Below are 16,609 nucleotides of genomic sequence, written 5' to 3'. Positions count from 1 at the left end.
GCCATCCTCAGGCTACACACACTAGAGTCACTGGCGATAAACAGCAGTCCAGGCTGGCTGTGGACAACAAAGAACACATTTGGACAAGAAGGAGAGGCCTTATCTGGCTTTATCCAGACAATTCTGTCATCCACTGGCCATCAAGAAGAGAAGCTATAGGTGGGGATAGAGTATGCCTCAGAGCCAGGAAAGTCAGGGCAAGGCAATGCCTGCCCCACACCCAAAGAAGTGGAACTGAAGTGGCACACCCCTGATTCAGGGGCTAGGAAGAGAAGCCAGCCATGCCCACAGGAAGGCCCTGGAGCCAGAGCTCTTGGAGGCCATTAAGGTCCGGAGGCAGTTTCAAGGACACTGGAGCCAGCAAAGAGCCAGTTCAGAGGTGAAGTGTGGCAATGGGATCCACAAGCATTCTGGTAAATGTCACTGCGTGTGACCTGGCCAGATGTGCAGGATTGCTCACTATTCTGTGCTGTGCATGCTTTTGTCTTGGAACCTGTAAAAACAAGGCATTTCTGTTAAACATCTTACTTCAGATTCACATTGGAGGATCCAGGAGAAGGGTGAACAGTCAAAATGTAGATGAAATTGTCCAGTGAGACCCTTGTGCTTTCCTAGATGGAGACTTGGTGGGATGAGTTTTCCCTGGCCAGGTGGTCCCAGATGTGCTGTAGTGGGAGCAAGGAACCCAAGAAGGAAGAGGGAAGGGGCTGGGCTGACCTACACTATCTGGGATCCTTTTGCCTCCTTAAGGATCAGCTGGTTTTTCCAGACTGACTAAAATTTACCCCCTTTCCTCTGAAGCAGGGGACGTCTTTATGCCACGCTGGGGCCTAACTGGCGGGTTCCAGTTCGGAATTCTCCCAGAACTCGGAGCTGTGTCTACAGGTATACATTTGTTCATTTTCTCATTTGAAAGTGGTTTTGGGGTATTTACTGAAGGAAAGGCTCTGTGCCAGATTTATCATAACACTATCTCTCTACTCCAATTGCTCCAGAGAGGTCCATAGGGCCCTCTGGGAGAGAGACGGTGAACATCAGAGGAAACAGCACTGGAAAAATGATGGAGATTAGCCTGGTGACTGGAGAGGGATTCACAGGACCGAAGCTCCCGGCCGGAGAGACCTGGGGCTGTGAGGCAATAGGAATAGGTGGCTCGGTAAGGGTAAGGTCCACTGAGTGGTAGGAAATCAGAGAGGGGGTTTAGATCAGCTGGGGATATAGACTGAGCCACATCCAGCAGGAGCAAGGATATTACCCTGCTCCTTAAAATACAGTGGGACACATGGAGGTTTAGTGGAGAATGAGAACTATGTAGATGGAGAGGATATGAGAGAGGCAGGAATGGAAGCAGGAACCAGAGACAGCATTGGGCTGTCATCTAAAAGAAGATAAAGTGGCTTTGATAGAGAGGTGGGATGACGACCAGACATGGTTAGGACCTAGGATCAGAACATCCTTGGAACTAGGTTGCAGGTCATGAATAAGGGAAGAGACTTCCCCAGGGTCTGGCCTCACTACCTGCTTGGTGACCAGCTTGGTTAAGGCAAATGCCTGTGGGCATCTAATAAGCAGGAGCACAAACTCTAAAGCATGGGACAAGACTTGGGCATTGTCACCAGGACAGTGCCTGATCTCAATGGAGTGGGTGAAAGAAAAACCAGGAAGAAAGGCGAGCAGGCCGGTAATGTGGGGCTTCTGTTCCTCCTTTCCGCTGTGCCCTATGAACTTTGCACCCTCCTGCTAACATGAGGAGGGCCTGAGCTGGGCTGCAAGGCATAAACCATAGGCATGAGCACAGGAAGCAGGCAGAAGGAGTGGAGGGCAGGCTAAGATGGGGAAACTTGGTGAGAGTTTTCTGAGGGAGCTCACCCTACTGTTTCTTTGGTGGCTTTGGCCCAACCTCAAGAGTCCTCTGACTATGGGAACATCAGAGACTCACCTAGGAGGCACAGTGAATGGGGAGGTACCAGGTTTTAGCCGCTCTGGGGCCATATCTAATTGAGAGTCTCCCTTCAGCCCCACAAGCCCTTGCACCTGTACTGTGGGAAGCTCAGCCACTGTGCCCACTATGGAAGGGCCTCTGAGACGGAAAACCCTGCTCAAGGAAGGCCGGAAGCCTGCAGTAAGTCACATCATCATATGTGCATATTCATCAGAGGCAGTGTTGGTTCAGTTGGTCTAGAGTCCTGCGGTCTTAGTTTGGGTTTCTATTGCTGTGAAAAAACACCATGACAACTCTTATAAAGGAAAACATTTAATTAGGGCTGGCTTACAGTTTCAGAAGTCCGTTGTCACAGTGGGAGAAATGGTGGCATGCAGGCAGACATGGTGCTGGAGAAAGGAGCTGTAGGAGACTACCCCACTAAATCTAGCTTGAGCATATGAGACCTCAAAGCTCACATCCACACTGACACACTTCCTCCAACAAGGCCACACCTCCTAATAGTGCAGGCAAGTATTCAAACACCTGAGTCTGTGGGGGCCGTTCCTATCCAAACTAGACAGGCTGTAACCATTGAGGGGAGGGGAGGTCTCAGTTTCTATATTTATGACTTAGGATGAAACTACATTTTTTTCCTGAGGGCCATTTGTGGCAGAGAGCCAGCCTATGGGTGCATGGGCAAGTTAGAGCCATGGTGGGAGGATAGTGTAGACAAGGCCTGGACACTCAGCCCCAGGAGGCAGCATGGCTCACTGTGTGGTGCTCCCACGTACACTCCCTCCTCCCAGCAGCATGCTAGCAGCAGTAGGGAAGGTACGGAGACAAGGCATCAGGGGGATTGTCTTGCCTGCCGCCATCCTTTGTGTCAGACTCGGATGTCACTGCCACCATGACCCCACATGACAGCTTCAGCTCCTTAGGTGGTAGTCTCATCCTCAAACTGACTCTCCTCACTGCATCTGCTCTGCCTCCTGTCCTGCTCTGGTCCAACTCCTGTCTACAGAGTTGTCTAGAGATACCAGCTGCTGTGAAGAAGCCAGGGCCCTGTCACCTGCCCTCTGCAAGTGTCCTTAGAGTCCTTGTCTCTAGTTGCCGTTTAGATCATTGGATGATGGATAAGGTGGAGAGCTTCCACCAGCTCTGGCTACACTCAGTCTCATCAGGCTGGAGTGTTAAAAAGCTTCCTACAGCATGGGGCCCCATGTCAGAGCCATGGGGAGGACTTACTCCCTCTCTGCATCACACCACATGTACACAGTGGATCACAGGACAAACTGTAAGAGTTGGTTTTACACTTGAGTCCCAGGGATAAATAACACTTAGGTTGTTAGGGTAGACTGCAAGTACCTTTGCCTACTAAGCCATCTCAATAGCCATGGACTAGCATTTCTAAGTAGAACGTAAATGTCTCCATTCTTCACAAACAGTAAAGATAACTGTTCTGTGAGCCTTTTTCAGTTTAGCGTGTGTGTCTGTTGCTGTGCATCCTGTGGAGTCAGAGAAAGGCTGGAAGACAGCTTTTCCTTGGTTTGGCACAGCTGTTCCCACTCAGAAGAGGACTATATCATGATGCTGACTAACCTGTGCCTAGGAGGTGTGGTCCTTTCCTTCGAGTGGGGTCCTTACATTGACATTCCAGACCTGCAAGGCCTCAAAATCCAGCCCTCAGTCTGTCAGAGCAGCCCATGACAAACATTCCATTTCTAGTTTGGCATGTCTGTTTTCTTGGTACATGATTGGGCCCAGCTCCCCAACATAAGATTTATGCCCTGAGGCACCTTCCACAAGAGGAAGAAAGGGAAGGAATGAGGAAGGGGAGAGAAGATCTCCCGTACCTGGGTAGAACTGGCACTGCCAAGAGATGACAGGACCAGAAAAGAGGAGACCTCTGCTGGCATGAGTTGGGACAGCCATGTCCACAGTCTGGCAGTCTGAGGCTACTCCCCTGACCAGTATCATCACTCGCCTGTCCTCCTTCTGCAGCTGTCCTCATGGACCAGGTACTGGGTTGTACTCTCAGGATCTACCCTCCTTTACTATGGAGCCAAATCCTTGCGGGGCACAGACAGAAAACATGTAAGTCCCCTGAAAAGACTACCTGTGCTGGACTTCCTCTCGTGGGAGTGACCACTGTGGCTGCAAGGGCTAGGGTGGGAAGGACATTTGTCGGGCCCATATTAGTCTCCCTTGCTGAGGGTGTGGGCCCAGGCCTCCCAGCTGATTGTTGCTCTTCTCTAGTATAAATCTACACCTGGCAAGAAGGTCTCCATCGTAGGCTGGATGGTGCAGCTGCCTGATGACCCTGAGCACCCAGATATCTTCCAGCTGAATAACCCTGACAAAGGTGGGTGGCAGACTGGACTGGGGCCCGTTACCTCTGACCAGATGTGCACCCTGAAGCTATGAGATCACTATTTGTCCCTTGACCCTAGGTTTGCATGGCACCCTGGCTAGTCCTTCTTGCTGTTTACACTTTGGTTGGTGCTTCCACTGAGCAGTGAGATTGGCCTTGCCTTTGACTTAATGGGTCTGTCCACCTTCAGTCTGTAGCCCAAGGGTCATAGAGTAAATAGCAACCAATGTGTGATGAAGCAAAATGGTGGGACCAGAAGGATCTTGGGTCCTGGATTTCAGGGACTCTTGATGTAGCTTTACTATAGGGCGGCACAGTGTCCAGGTCCAACAGCAACTCAGGACCCATGTGATTCCCAAAAGCTCCAAGCTGATCTTCCCCACTTTCCTCTCAGTCTCTGCTAAAAGGAGGGAAAGGGCCTGGTACCACCCTGCCCAGGAACCTTGTCTTCGCTGACAAGCCCAGCAGTCCAGCAGACTACATCTAGCTTCACTGGCATCCCAGCTTACAAAACAAACACAAAACAGCAGCAGCCACCCAGTTCGAAGCTTACACATGCTCATACAGTAATAGGAATGCTCAAGTAGAGTTCCAGCTCAGACAAGTCATCTGGGGAACTGTGCTAAATGATGTTCACATTTGGGGTCTGCAGATCTGGCTAGAGACCAAGACTATGCCTTTCTAGCAAGTTCCCTGGGAAGGATGGTGGGGGTACCATCCAGGGGACTATTAAGTGTCATGTTCTCATAGTTGCAGCTGAGAAATAAGGGTGGCCAGTCACCTCAAGGAGCTCATAGGTAGAGAGGCGGTAGACTGCCAGGCCCTCGGCTCTGTATTGGGGTGACTGAGTGTGTGTCTGTTACACACAAAGGTGTCCTTACTCTCATTCCACTAGAGTCTCTTCTCCAGTGCCTTTGGCCAGAGCCAGTGAGCTTTTTATCAGTAAGAAAGCTATGCCCATGCAAGCTCCATGAGCCCTTGTGGCCATGGGGACCACAGGCCATGCCTATTTGAGCCTAAAGCAGTGTTCTCAACCTTCCTACCGCTGTGGCCCTTAATAGAGTTTTGCATGTTGTAGTAACCCCCAGCCATAAAATTCTTTTGTTGCTACTTTATAACTATTTTTGCTACTGTTGTGAATTGTAGTGTAAATATCTGATGTGCATGCAACCCCTAAAGGGTTCACCACCCACAGGTTGAAAACTACTGGCCTAGAGGAAAGCAGTGTCCCCGAGTAGAAGGAATGTGACATGAGGTCGGGGGCAGTGCCACTGATAGAGTTAAAGGGGTTTATAAACTAGATATAGAAATGATATCTTGTTTTTCAGTGACAAGTAATATTGCCTTCCGTCCACTATGAATCTAAGCATCGAGTAGCAAAAATTTCAGAAATTCTGTGTGGTTTGTCCCCAGGAGAAGTTATAGGCATTTCCACAGCAAGCGTGATTGCAGACATCTCAGGACCTCTTTGGTGCTCCTCTTGAAATCCCAGCATGGTATTAGAACTACTGCCAGCTCTAGGATATAGACAGACACACAGACTCAGTCACAGCACACTGTGTAGGTAGTTTAGTACTGAGTCTCAGCCTCAGTCATTTTCTTTGTATTTTATCTCATGTGTTTGAAAACATTGGTGTGAGAACTGCTGGGAACCTGGTGGCTAAGGATCTTAGTCCAAAGACACCTGGCCTGCCAGTGCTGGCTCACCCTGGCCTATGGCAGCTTTTCTTACTCATGCAGACGCATGCTCCACAGCACACTCGGGCCAGTCCTCCTGTGTGTCCTTCTTAACCAGGGCTTCCTTTCCCCATCAGGCAATGTTTACAAGTTCCAGACTGGCTCCCGTTTTCATGCGATACTGTGGCACAAGCATTTGGATGATGCGTGTAAAAGCAACAGGCCTCAGGTAACATCCCTCATATCTTGCATGTCATCTTTAGACGGCAGGTCTCTTTTTTCCTTCATGTACCTGCTCTAAGATTTTCCCCATGAGTCAAGGCAACCCTTGCATGAATAAACCAGATTGTTGTATCTTTTCCACTAAAGAAAATGCAACAGACATACCCATTAGGGAACAGTGAGGTGGCAAGTGTGATATCATCCAGTGTTCCAGCTCTAGCATCTATTTAGTTTGTCCCTCAGAGTTGATTTCATTAGGAAACTGCAAACTGACAAGTAGGTCTGTCTCTTTGCCCACTAACTGGGGAGTGCCACAGTAATACCTAAAATATTTAGGGACAACCATGTGCCAGGCAAGGCCACTGGACCTAGATCCTGGTCTAGCCTCTTCCTCTGCTGTTCCCACCCCTCTCCTTGACACCCATGGCTTTACATGCAGCTATTAGCAGAATGTTCCCATGTCCCTATGATGTGGGTTCTCTTATTGTCTCCATTGTACACTGAGGAACCTGAGGCTCAGAAGTGAAGGACACCTGTTCGAGGTCCCATAGTGAGTGAATGGTGGAGCTGGGAACCAACTCAGTTCGCCTGATTCTCAACTCTGACCTTGTAGCTCCCGACTGAGGAGAGTCCCTGTCATTGAACTGGACAGAGAGAGCCAGGAATACAGCCCCTGCCGGGCAGGCCTGTGACAGGAATGGCAGCCTCCATCCTTAACACAGAGTGGGGTTGAGTTGGAGTTCTCTGCTCCCTGCATGCCACATGGGCAGCATTGATGTCACAAGGAGGCTCAAAGTAAACTACCCTGAAGCACAGTGCCCTGTGGGACTGCGGGTGTGCTCAGTCCTGACCTCATGACCGGATGTCAAAGTTCGCTCATTGTAGCACTGTCTGTGATAGAACACCAGAAACCTTCAGCCTGCCTGAGATCCCTGAGCAACACTAGAGAGCTATCAGCAAGATGGCAGAAGGTCTAAGGAGGTCCAGAAGGCTTGGAGTAGGCAAGGATGAGCTCATTTCTTTTAAATGTATGTGAATATTTACTCTTGTATGTGAGCATATTTATGTAAAATTTCTACAGTGATATACAAGAAACTATAATTGTATAATGTTAGAGTGCTTACTTACCTGTGAGATAGATGATCAGATAGATGGACAGTCCTTTTCAGTGGTGCTGGAAGTTGAACCCTGGGCCTCAAGCATGCTAGGTAATTGGTCTGCCACAGAGGTACACTTCCAACCCAGATAACATATCTACACATTACGTCAGTGTCAGTGCCCTTCTCTGTGATGGGAACACCTGTGGTTCAGACCCACTGCCATCTCAGGGCAACAAGGGAACAAGAGGTTGAAGCTTGAACAAGGTCGCTGCTGCAGCAAGATGCGTTAAGAGGAAAACCTGGATCTTCCATTCCAGGCTCATCAGCTCTGGGCTCCCTTTACCTTTCTTGAGCTATCGAAGCAAACTGAAGCTCACCAGCCGTACAAGGGGCGGGGGAGGGACTCCAGGACACGTATGCAAGAGGCCATGTGGTTCTAGCTCCACCTGACAGCCTTGATTAGGCATCTGGCCAGGGATCTCAGCCAGAAGCAGCAGGGGACCCTGAGTGAGCTCACACTCAGCTATAGCAGGGGACCCTGAGTGGGTTCACACTCAGGGATAGCAGCAGCCATAAAGTGCGGCAAACACCTGTGGCAGGCTCCTAAGTGGCATTCCATGCACCGGCCAGGACGGTGTGCCAATGCAGTGTGCCATGACAAAGTCCTGCCGTGTGTTTGTCTCCAGTTCTCAGACCTAGGGAGAGAAGGGTTCTCTTTTTATACCTTGTTTCTTTTTTATTTCCAATTCACTTTTCACCAACTTGATTTTATACTGTGATGTATAAAACTTGGAACAACCTCAATACTCCATGGTGGAGGCTTACTTAAATCAGTCACTGCACCCGAGAGACAGCTCAGGAAAGGCATGGAAAGGGGACTGCAAAGGTGTGGCCTTCCACATGGAATCTGTGATGAAGACCGTTTCTCTTTGCATGTCTTAAATTTATTTTTTTCTGACGCTGAATCTATTTAAGCTTTTTTTATAATGTATGTGTGAGAAACAAACAACAGCAGTAGTGCTAGGTTTGGCAGTACTCAGGAGGCTGAGGCAGGAAGATCATGGGGCCAGCCTGGGCTACAAACAACCAAAGAAGACAACAGCCAAAAAACAGCAGTAGAGAAACACCATATACTCACATCAGCCAAAATCTAGAAACCCCAGCAGGTCCTGAGACCTTCCCCTCCCCCTTAAGTCAGTCTCGCCCTCCTCTAACTTCCCTTCTCTCCTGATGTATGTTACTTCCCTGTTTTATTTTACTGCGGTCCTGGAGAGGAAACCCAGGCCTCAGCTGCTAGGCAAGTGCTACCACTGAGCTATGCCCCAGCCCTCATCTACAACTTAAAAACCTCACTTAATAACAGAGCCATGCCTGTATGCTTCCTCCTGCTCCCTGCTCCTCTGCACTAAGGTCCTGAGGTTGAGCTACGCTGGCACATGTGGCTGCAGGTCACTACAGCACCTCTCTGTCAGCTCTGCCTGTCATCTCAGAGCTGATTCCCTGTTCCTTGCTCTCGTGAGTTTTGAGGCTATGATCATTCTTGGAACTGCATCTTTTTCTGATTTCTTGTTTTGGTGAAACTGACACCAAGACTGGTATGTTGTTGTTTGGTTTGGTTTTGTTTTGTTTTGTGAAATAGTGTCTAATCATACCAACTAGAACACCAAAGTAATGCCAAAGGAGGAAGTCAGAGCTGGGGGTCTGGAGGCAGCTATGAGGGCAGGGAAATACTCTGACAGTGGGACTGGAAGCTTCTGGGGGAAGGTATTGGAGTTCATGATCTCCCCCATACTTCTGCCTCCTGTGCCACATCCCTTAAGACATCCCCCACCTTCTAGGCTAGTTTACCCTCCAGAGACATCCATCCTACTTCAGCAGGGCCTATCCTCCACACCCCAAACCCAGTTAGTTGTCTTTGGCTTAGAGGATGGTGGTGAAGAATATGGGTTCACGTCCTAGCCCTGACTCTAACTCTGTTTGGCCTCAGTTTCCTCGTCTTTATTATGGTGACCCTTTCTAGCATCTGCTAATAGAGTTCATGTGAGGACTCCAAAAACAGTGCATACGAAATAGTCAGAGGAATGCTTGGCACATGGCAGTCACTCCCCAGTGGCAGTTCTCATTGCTGTGTTCTTCCCTCCCCATATTTGCATGGCCCTAACGGTAGGAACTATCCTGTCCCTTTCTGTGGATTGAAACTTTGACAAAAGGGTGAGCTTTCTCTTGTAGGTACCTGCAAACCTTATGTCATTTGAATGAGTATCTGCAGGACTTGGCATGACTGCAAGGGCTCCGGAGAGCCTGGACTAGGTCTGGTGGAGGAGAGCAGCTCTGGACATAAGCTGTGGGCCAAGGCACTGGAGCCTCATCGCTGGACTCTAGGAATATGGCCATGGCCTCACAGTCCTGGATGGCTCCCCAGTGTGAGATCCACCTGTCAACCCACAGCAACTCTCATGAATCATCCTGCAGCAGCACCCCACCAGGTGGTTGTCAGACCCCAAACTGCACACCTCTCTGGGCCATCGTCTGTCCAACCAGCTGCTTCTGCATCAGGGGAGCATTTGACCCATGTTGGGTTCTCCATGTGCTTTCTGCTGCATACAGAGTGGATGGCGTTAATCTTCGAGCAGACTGGAGAGCAGAGATGGGTTGCTGGACAGGCTTGTTACACCCCAAGTGCACAGGCCACTCACCTACAGGGCCGCCTCAGATTTTGTATATCCCCAAAGCATCCTCTGCGTGTGTGTGTGTGTGTGTGTGTGTGTGTGTGTGTGTGCACACGCGCGCGAGCGAATGAGTGTGAACTTTCTGAGAAACATACATTTTGGCACAAGACTTGTGACATCACACACTTATTGGCTTTGAGGCCCTGCTTGAAGCTTTAGTTACAGCCTTGTCCTCTAAGAAAGGTCTGAAAGGAGTCCAGAAGCTCCGTGTTAAGGGTCCCTTGAGTTCTTTTACTGTAAACAAACAATGCCTTAAATCGTGTCTTGTTTTCTGTTCCTATGGGTGCTATTCATCTGGATGGCCTGTTCCCTGGGCCCCAGGCCCTCCTGGGTCTAGTCAGCCCTCCCGAGGCAGAATCCATTTCAGGACCATGTACTGGGCACTGGCCTGCTTGCTTCCTACCATGAGCTTTCCTGGTGGGCCTCTGGGCCCTCCTTATCTTTCCCACTCCTGCCATGCTGCTGTGGGAAGCTGGGGCCTTTTCTCCCAGCACCTTGGAGGCCTCTACAGTGATCAGTGGTCAGAAGCTACGCCACCCCACGTTCTCCCACAGGGCAGAATTGTGCTCCTGTTGTCTCACCCTTGCCACCACTGCCAGGGCCGGCCACACTGATTCCTGATCACACAGGGAGCTGAGTGACACGGAGGCCTTAAGCCCCCTCAGTCTTGCCCCTAAATGTAGTCACCAGCAAGTTCTTATCCAAGTCCAAGGGCCCAGTTGTTGGTGACCAGGTGACGAGAGAGCCAAGCCCTAGGGAGTAAGATGTCTAGCCTCTACATTCATGAACAAAGACCTTTATCTGTCACCTGTTGTCAGAAATCAGGTGATTTTCACTTTGAACACTTTTAATTCAAGTGTATTGCCCTTTGTCATCACGATGCTCTTCCTCCTTGACCCTTCCTCTTCCTCCTTGAATTTGGGTACCCTAACCATGACGAGAAGCTCTCTGTTTTCTGGAAAAGGCTGAATATCTGGGTCCCTGTGGGTATCATAATGTTACATAGTAACCAATCATGAGACCGTCCTAACAACAATGGAGAAGTTACAGACAACACCATAACCATGAACTTAACACCAGAAAGCACTGCATTACAAACAAATGGTGACATGTCTCTAAAAACGTAGATGACTTGGTAGGGCAGTAGTTGTCGCCATGGTGGCACGTTTTGGTCAAGCTTTGCTGTACTCTGAAGCTGGCCTTCCTGTGGTCAGAGCCTGGATATTTTCATGCTGAAAGAAACTCCACGTAGTAACGTCGAACCTTGACCATCAAACCTTGACCACAGCTGCCTGGCACATCTGCCCACACCAGGAGTCCAGGTGTATGTACCAGATTCTACCAGCATTGTTCCAGTTAGAATCCAGAAGCTGAATGATGGTGTCAGACACTCCAGGCACTTCCAAGCAGAACCTTTAACCTATACCAACCCTGATCCTGCCTGTTAACTCTTAGAAAGTCAGAACATCAGCAACTAGTTTCCTTCAGGCGTCTCTGCTCTTGAGCTCATTTCTGAGTTCTCACATGTTCTGTGTCAGACACCAAAAGCCTCAGAACCTCAGTCCCACTCAGATAACTTGCTCACCAGACACAAGTGTTTTCTTCCAGGCCTAACTAATCTGAAAGAGCACAATCGCAATTATTTTCAAAGTATTTAATCCCCCTAATTGAAACCAAACTCCCCTCCTACAAGCATCCTTACCATGGACTCTGCGTGGATTTTATTAGTGAAAAGCCTTGGAGGACTCTTGTGAGCCTAGAAGGTGGCAGGAGAGCCCTTTAGATGGTGTTAAAAGATTTGGGTCTCCAAGCAGGGACTTAGGCCAAACATACAAGCTCAGTGCTGATATCCCCAGTGCTGGCTTGTCACACGAGGCTGCAGGGGAGGTAGCCAGGTCACATGACAGAGGCAGAGGTCCTCTGGTGGATTCTTAGCCTGGAAGGAAGCCATTCTGCATGTTTGCTCCATTGTCCATTGTACACATACTGTGAAAGTGTTGGTGGTGCCAGTTACTGCCTTGCAGACAGATAATGGCACCCCAGACTGAGAGCTGTAGAATGCCATGTAGAAACTGGGTTGGGCAGCTGGTAGTATTATGAAGTCCCAAGAAAAGCCCACTGACAATAGGAGTAACCTCTGTCCCTGTCTGGTGTACAAGTTTTGTAAGTCAAAGTCAGCCAAGTGTATGCTGGCAAGCAAGATACCTTGTGGAGTCTGGACTTGATGGGAAGCCCCAGAAGCACTCTCCTACACAAGCCAGCAGGAGAGTTCGGCCCTTCCCTTCCCCTGACCAGATGCTATGGGGCACTTGTAGGACCAAGATGCCGAGCAGGTGGACACCAGTGTCTTCTTCCAGCAGGCTCTCTGTATTTCTCCTTCTTACCAAGATGGCCAGTGTTTCTTCCATCGTTAACTCTTGCCTCTCCAGCCTAAGAAAGGTGTGCTGGGTTTTTTTTTTTTTTGTTCGTTTAGTTGTTTATTTTTTAATATCAATTTCAGATGGAAAATGATCTGTTAAACTGGGAAGCCATGTATAAGGCAAGGCTGCTTTAATCTGCATGTGGGATCCAGAGCTTTGCAACCTCTGTTGACTGTTGCCAAAAGCACAGCTTCTCTTCTTTTGTGTGACCCTTAAACTGGCCCTATGTCATATTGATATGTTGGGTGATTTTCACGTTATAAAACTAACAAAAGAATCCTACCCTGCACAAAGCCCTTTTGAAAGTGTGTTTATTGAATAAACATTCATTCATATCTCTAGTGAATACTTCTTATACACCAGGCTCTACCCAGACTGAAAATGGCTAGAAACAAGACATCCAATTTTGGCCTTTGTAGAACTTAACCAGTCAATGATCAAATAATCACCACCTCACACACCAACTTTGGCAAGACCCTGCCTCTCCTCTACCCCTGAATACAACATTTGTACATTGGTTCTTCCAGGAAGCCTTCAGACTGAATGGGAATGTTGGGAGAGGAACTTGCTGGAGTCCTGACACTGAAGGCTGGCTAGCTCTGAGCAGCCAGATACAGATCTGTGTTCAAGAATGGTTACAGGGAGGACGCCTAAGGCAGAACAAGAGAGGAGGGTCTGAGTGCTTGCAGAATGCACAGCCTCCCCCCACCCCGGTTTACTCTAACTTCAGTGTTACATTCAAATACAGTATGGGTGAGAGCCGCGTGTCCTTGGGAGCCGAGGACTTGGACTGTGTTTTATTTTGTAACCTGCTGCTGCACAAGTGTGTGTCCCGTGGACAGCCCCAAATTGCCACTCACAGCAGCAAGGTCATCTGCCATTTTGGAAGGACTATGACCAATTGATAATGAAATAATAGTAATTCATTTATTAGTGAGGTATACTCTTTAATAAATTTCGTGCCAAAATGCATGGTTTCCCACTTAGCTAGCATTCAAGATGTTGTATAGAGAGTAGTTTTCAATTTCTTACGTGTTCTTCCAAATGAACTGAAAATGGGTTTTCACATCTTACTCTGTTTCTTGTTAAATCGGCTGCACCACCCAAGCTGTCTTTTTCCCAGCAGACCCTGCATGCAGTTGTGTGAGGACTTTTCTCTAACATTTGTACATTGTCTCATCTGCAATAACCACTGAACATCATCCCTCCTTGGGATTCTTTAGACTTTTGGTGAAGTATTTTGTTACCTCAGTCTTGTATCAAGTTGCTGTATTTTTCAGCTTGTTACACTGATAATAATTGTTCACTAATTAAATACTTTAATGTACAGACATCTTTGTTTACTTTGAAATTAAATGTGTTTTCCAATAAGTATCGTTCTGTTTATTAGTGTCACATGCAGTCAATTGGCAGGCAGCTGCTGTGCTACATGCAGACATGGAGGCATAGACTGCCCAGGGCTCATGTGAGAGTAACTAGCATCTAAATACATAGGAGGGAGAGGACAGAGACAGTATTGTGTGTCTCTTGGAGAGGAAGGCAGAGGGTCTGGGAGTACCTAAAAAGACAGGGGGCCTTGGGAGTTTTCAGATCAGAAGTTGCAGAGCATGAGCCGGGGCAGCAGGGAGATAGGGAAGGATGCACAAGGGGAACGCAGGCAACCGGAGATTACTGAGGGAGAATTCCAGTCAACGTGGTATCTGAAAAGATATGTCAGGAGGAAGTCATGATGCAGAAAGCAAGCCACTCCAGTTAGATTAGAGGTAAAGAGGAGGGTATTAAATAACTCTGGAGAGAGGGAGTCAGCGAGCGAGAGAGCGCGTGCGTGTGTGCCAACATGAACTAAAGAACTAGATTGGGAATCTCAGTGGCAGCTCCCAGGCATACACACCCATTCTTGCTCCTGCCTCGCTTGAATGTGCAGCATCAAGGGAGACCAGAATCTCAATGATTACAGTGAAGAAGCCCTGCTGCACAAATTAACACACACCTGCACTTTACCTGGGAAGAGGAACTCTCCTCAACTGAGCAGTTTCCTCCATCAGATTAGCCTGTAGACAAGTCTGTGAGGGCTTTCGGTAGTGGTGGTTGTGGTGGTGCTGTGAAGGGTTCAGCCCTCTGTAGATGGTGTTATCCCGGGAGCAGGTGAGACTCGGCTGGCTAAGAAAAGTAGGTGAGCAAGCCAGAAAATCTGTAAGTCCTGATTCAGTTCTTGAGTTCCTCACCCTTCCAGCTCCAAACTTGAATACCTCGTGGCGGACCCCAGTTCAGCCTGAGAGACCTGCAATCATCCAGGCACCCCTGAAGTGAGGAAGAGGCAACGAGGGCGGAGCTAGATGGGCGGGGCTTGTGTAGGCGGGGAAGTTAGTGGGCTCTTGGGGAGGAACAAACCTCGGTTTCTGCTTTGGACCTTGAGTTCCTGCTCTGACTTCCCAGATGATGGGCTGTAACCTGTAAGCCAAAAATAAAGCCTTTCTTCCCTAAGTTGCTTTTGATCACAGAAACTGAACTGGAAATAAATGGCAAAGCCAGTCTTACTTTCACTCAGATGAGTTTCCACACCCAACCACAGTACAATGTTAAAGGACCCTGAGATGATGCATCTGACTTGGGGAGGAAATGAGAAGTGGAGTGTGGGGCTGTCACAGAATTGTAAGGTTATGAATGAAAACCTGAACCCACAACTGGTAGCCAGCCAAAGCTCCCATCAGCCTGTGTCAGACACCACAAACAACCACCAGGAGACAGCAGTGCCTCCTTTTGCTGAGTGGCTAGATCCTGAGGTGGCGCAAACCTCTTGGTGGACCCCAGTTCAGCCATGAAGACCAGCATCATCCAGGCACACACACATACACCCCACCCCGCCAAGTGAGGAAGAGGCGGTGTGGGCGGGGCTAGATAGGCGGGGCTTGTAGTGTAGGCGGGGAAGCTTGAGGGCGCTTGGGGCAGAATAGTCAAGGGAACGCAGAATTGCTCCAAGTACAGACCTCAGCTTCAAGGGAGAAGAGGCGGAGCTCCGGGGTTGGGGGGCCATGCCTGTGGGCGGGACGTGGAGAAAGGCGGCCCCCAAAAGAAGGCGGTGCTACGATAGAAAGGACCAGGAGGTGCTGAGGTGAGGAGGGTCAGCAGCAAAGCCCGCAAGCGGAGCTGTGGTTTGGAGGGCCGATAGAGCGCTCTGTGGTGGAGGGGTAGGTGGGCATGGCCTAGATCTGTGGGGATGGTGAAGAGTGGGAGTGATGGACTGTGGACCCACAAAGTTGAGGACCCGGTGGGCGTTGGGGGCCTGCGTACGTTACACAGAAGCGCGGAGGGAGGGTTGGTAGTCGATGTTGGTGCGGCTGGCTCGGGAGGGGCGTGGCTGGAGCTCGGGATAGAGGCAGGGTGGGGCCTGCACTGGTCTGAGGAGAACCAGGGAAACGGAGATTAGAAGCTCGGGGCGTGGCCTGTACCCAGACTAAGGCGTGAGGTGGGTTTGGCTGGGAGACGGGGCGGGGCCTTAGCCAAGCTGAAGGGCAAAGGGACCAACTGAATAAAGGTTTGGGGTGGGACCTGAGTCCACTAATAGGTAAAGGACTGGTACTTGGGGCGGGGTATGGGTGGAGCCCGAGCCGAGCAGAGAGGAAACCTGACTGATTGGGGCGGGGCAAAGGCGGACAGGGGCGGGACCTGAGCCTGATTCAGATAAGCTGGGTTGGAGGCGGAGAGAGGGCGGGGCCTAAACTCAACTGAATGGTGAAGGGAGGATCTGCTAGATTAGGGGAGAGGCAGGGGGAGTGCCACGGCCTCAAAAAGGGCCTACGGGAGTGGATTCGGTAGGAGATCAGGCGGTGCCTGAGACAAGCTCCAGAGATATGAGGTGAACTTGGATAGGCTAGGGGCAGGGCTTAAAGCCGGGGAGGGTCGGTAGAGGCGTACTTGCTAGAATAGGGGCGGGGCAGAGGTGAGGCCTAAAGCCACAGGCGTGGTAGTGGTGGTGGAGACCTGCTGGAATAGGGGCGGGGCCTAAAGTCTGAGGCGTGGTTAGGCTGATTGGATGAGGGGTGGTTAAGCTGCTAGAGTATGGGCGGGCCCTAAAGCCTGAGGAGTGTTAAGGGGACCTGCTAGGGTAGGGGCGGGGCCTAGGCACCGAGGACAGTATGAGGGAGTGGTTAGGCTGAGTTAGGGGC

At 49.8% G+C, this 16,609-nt stretch overlaps 1 protein-coding gene across 1 annotated transcript in view; it reads left to right on the top strand.

Annotated features, from left to right (window-relative positions):
* RALGPS1 (Ral GEF with PH domain and SH3 binding motif 1) overlaps positions 1 to 10,309 on the top strand; it is a 228,257-nt gene extending 217,948 nt beyond the window's left edge. Inside the window, exons 15-20 of the mRNA XM_080927222.1 lie at positions 802 to 885; positions 2,017 to 2,122; positions 3,926 to 4,018; positions 4,181 to 4,286; positions 6,110 to 6,201; positions 9,524 to 10,309. Coding sequence (XP_080783348.1) covers positions 802 to 885; positions 2,017 to 2,122; positions 3,926 to 4,018; positions 4,181 to 4,286; positions 6,110 to 6,201; positions 9,524 to 9,553 — 511 coding nt within the window. The 3' untranslated portion in view covers positions 9,554 to 10,309. The remainder of the gene's footprint in view (positions 1 to 801; positions 886 to 2,016; positions 2,123 to 3,925; positions 4,019 to 4,180; positions 4,287 to 6,109; positions 6,202 to 9,523) is intronic.
* Positions 10,310 to 16,609: the final 6,300 nt, after the last annotated feature.

Source organism: Micromys minutus (genome assembly GCF_963924665.1).
Source record: "Micromys minutus genome assembly, chromosome: 13".
In the NCBI taxonomy this organism is placed as follows: domain Eukaryota; kingdom Metazoa; phylum Chordata; class Mammalia; order Rodentia; family Muridae; genus Micromys; species Micromys minutus.
The sequence above is the reverse complement of the archived record's forward strand: the minus strand, read 5'-3'. Positions and strand labels throughout refer to the sequence as shown.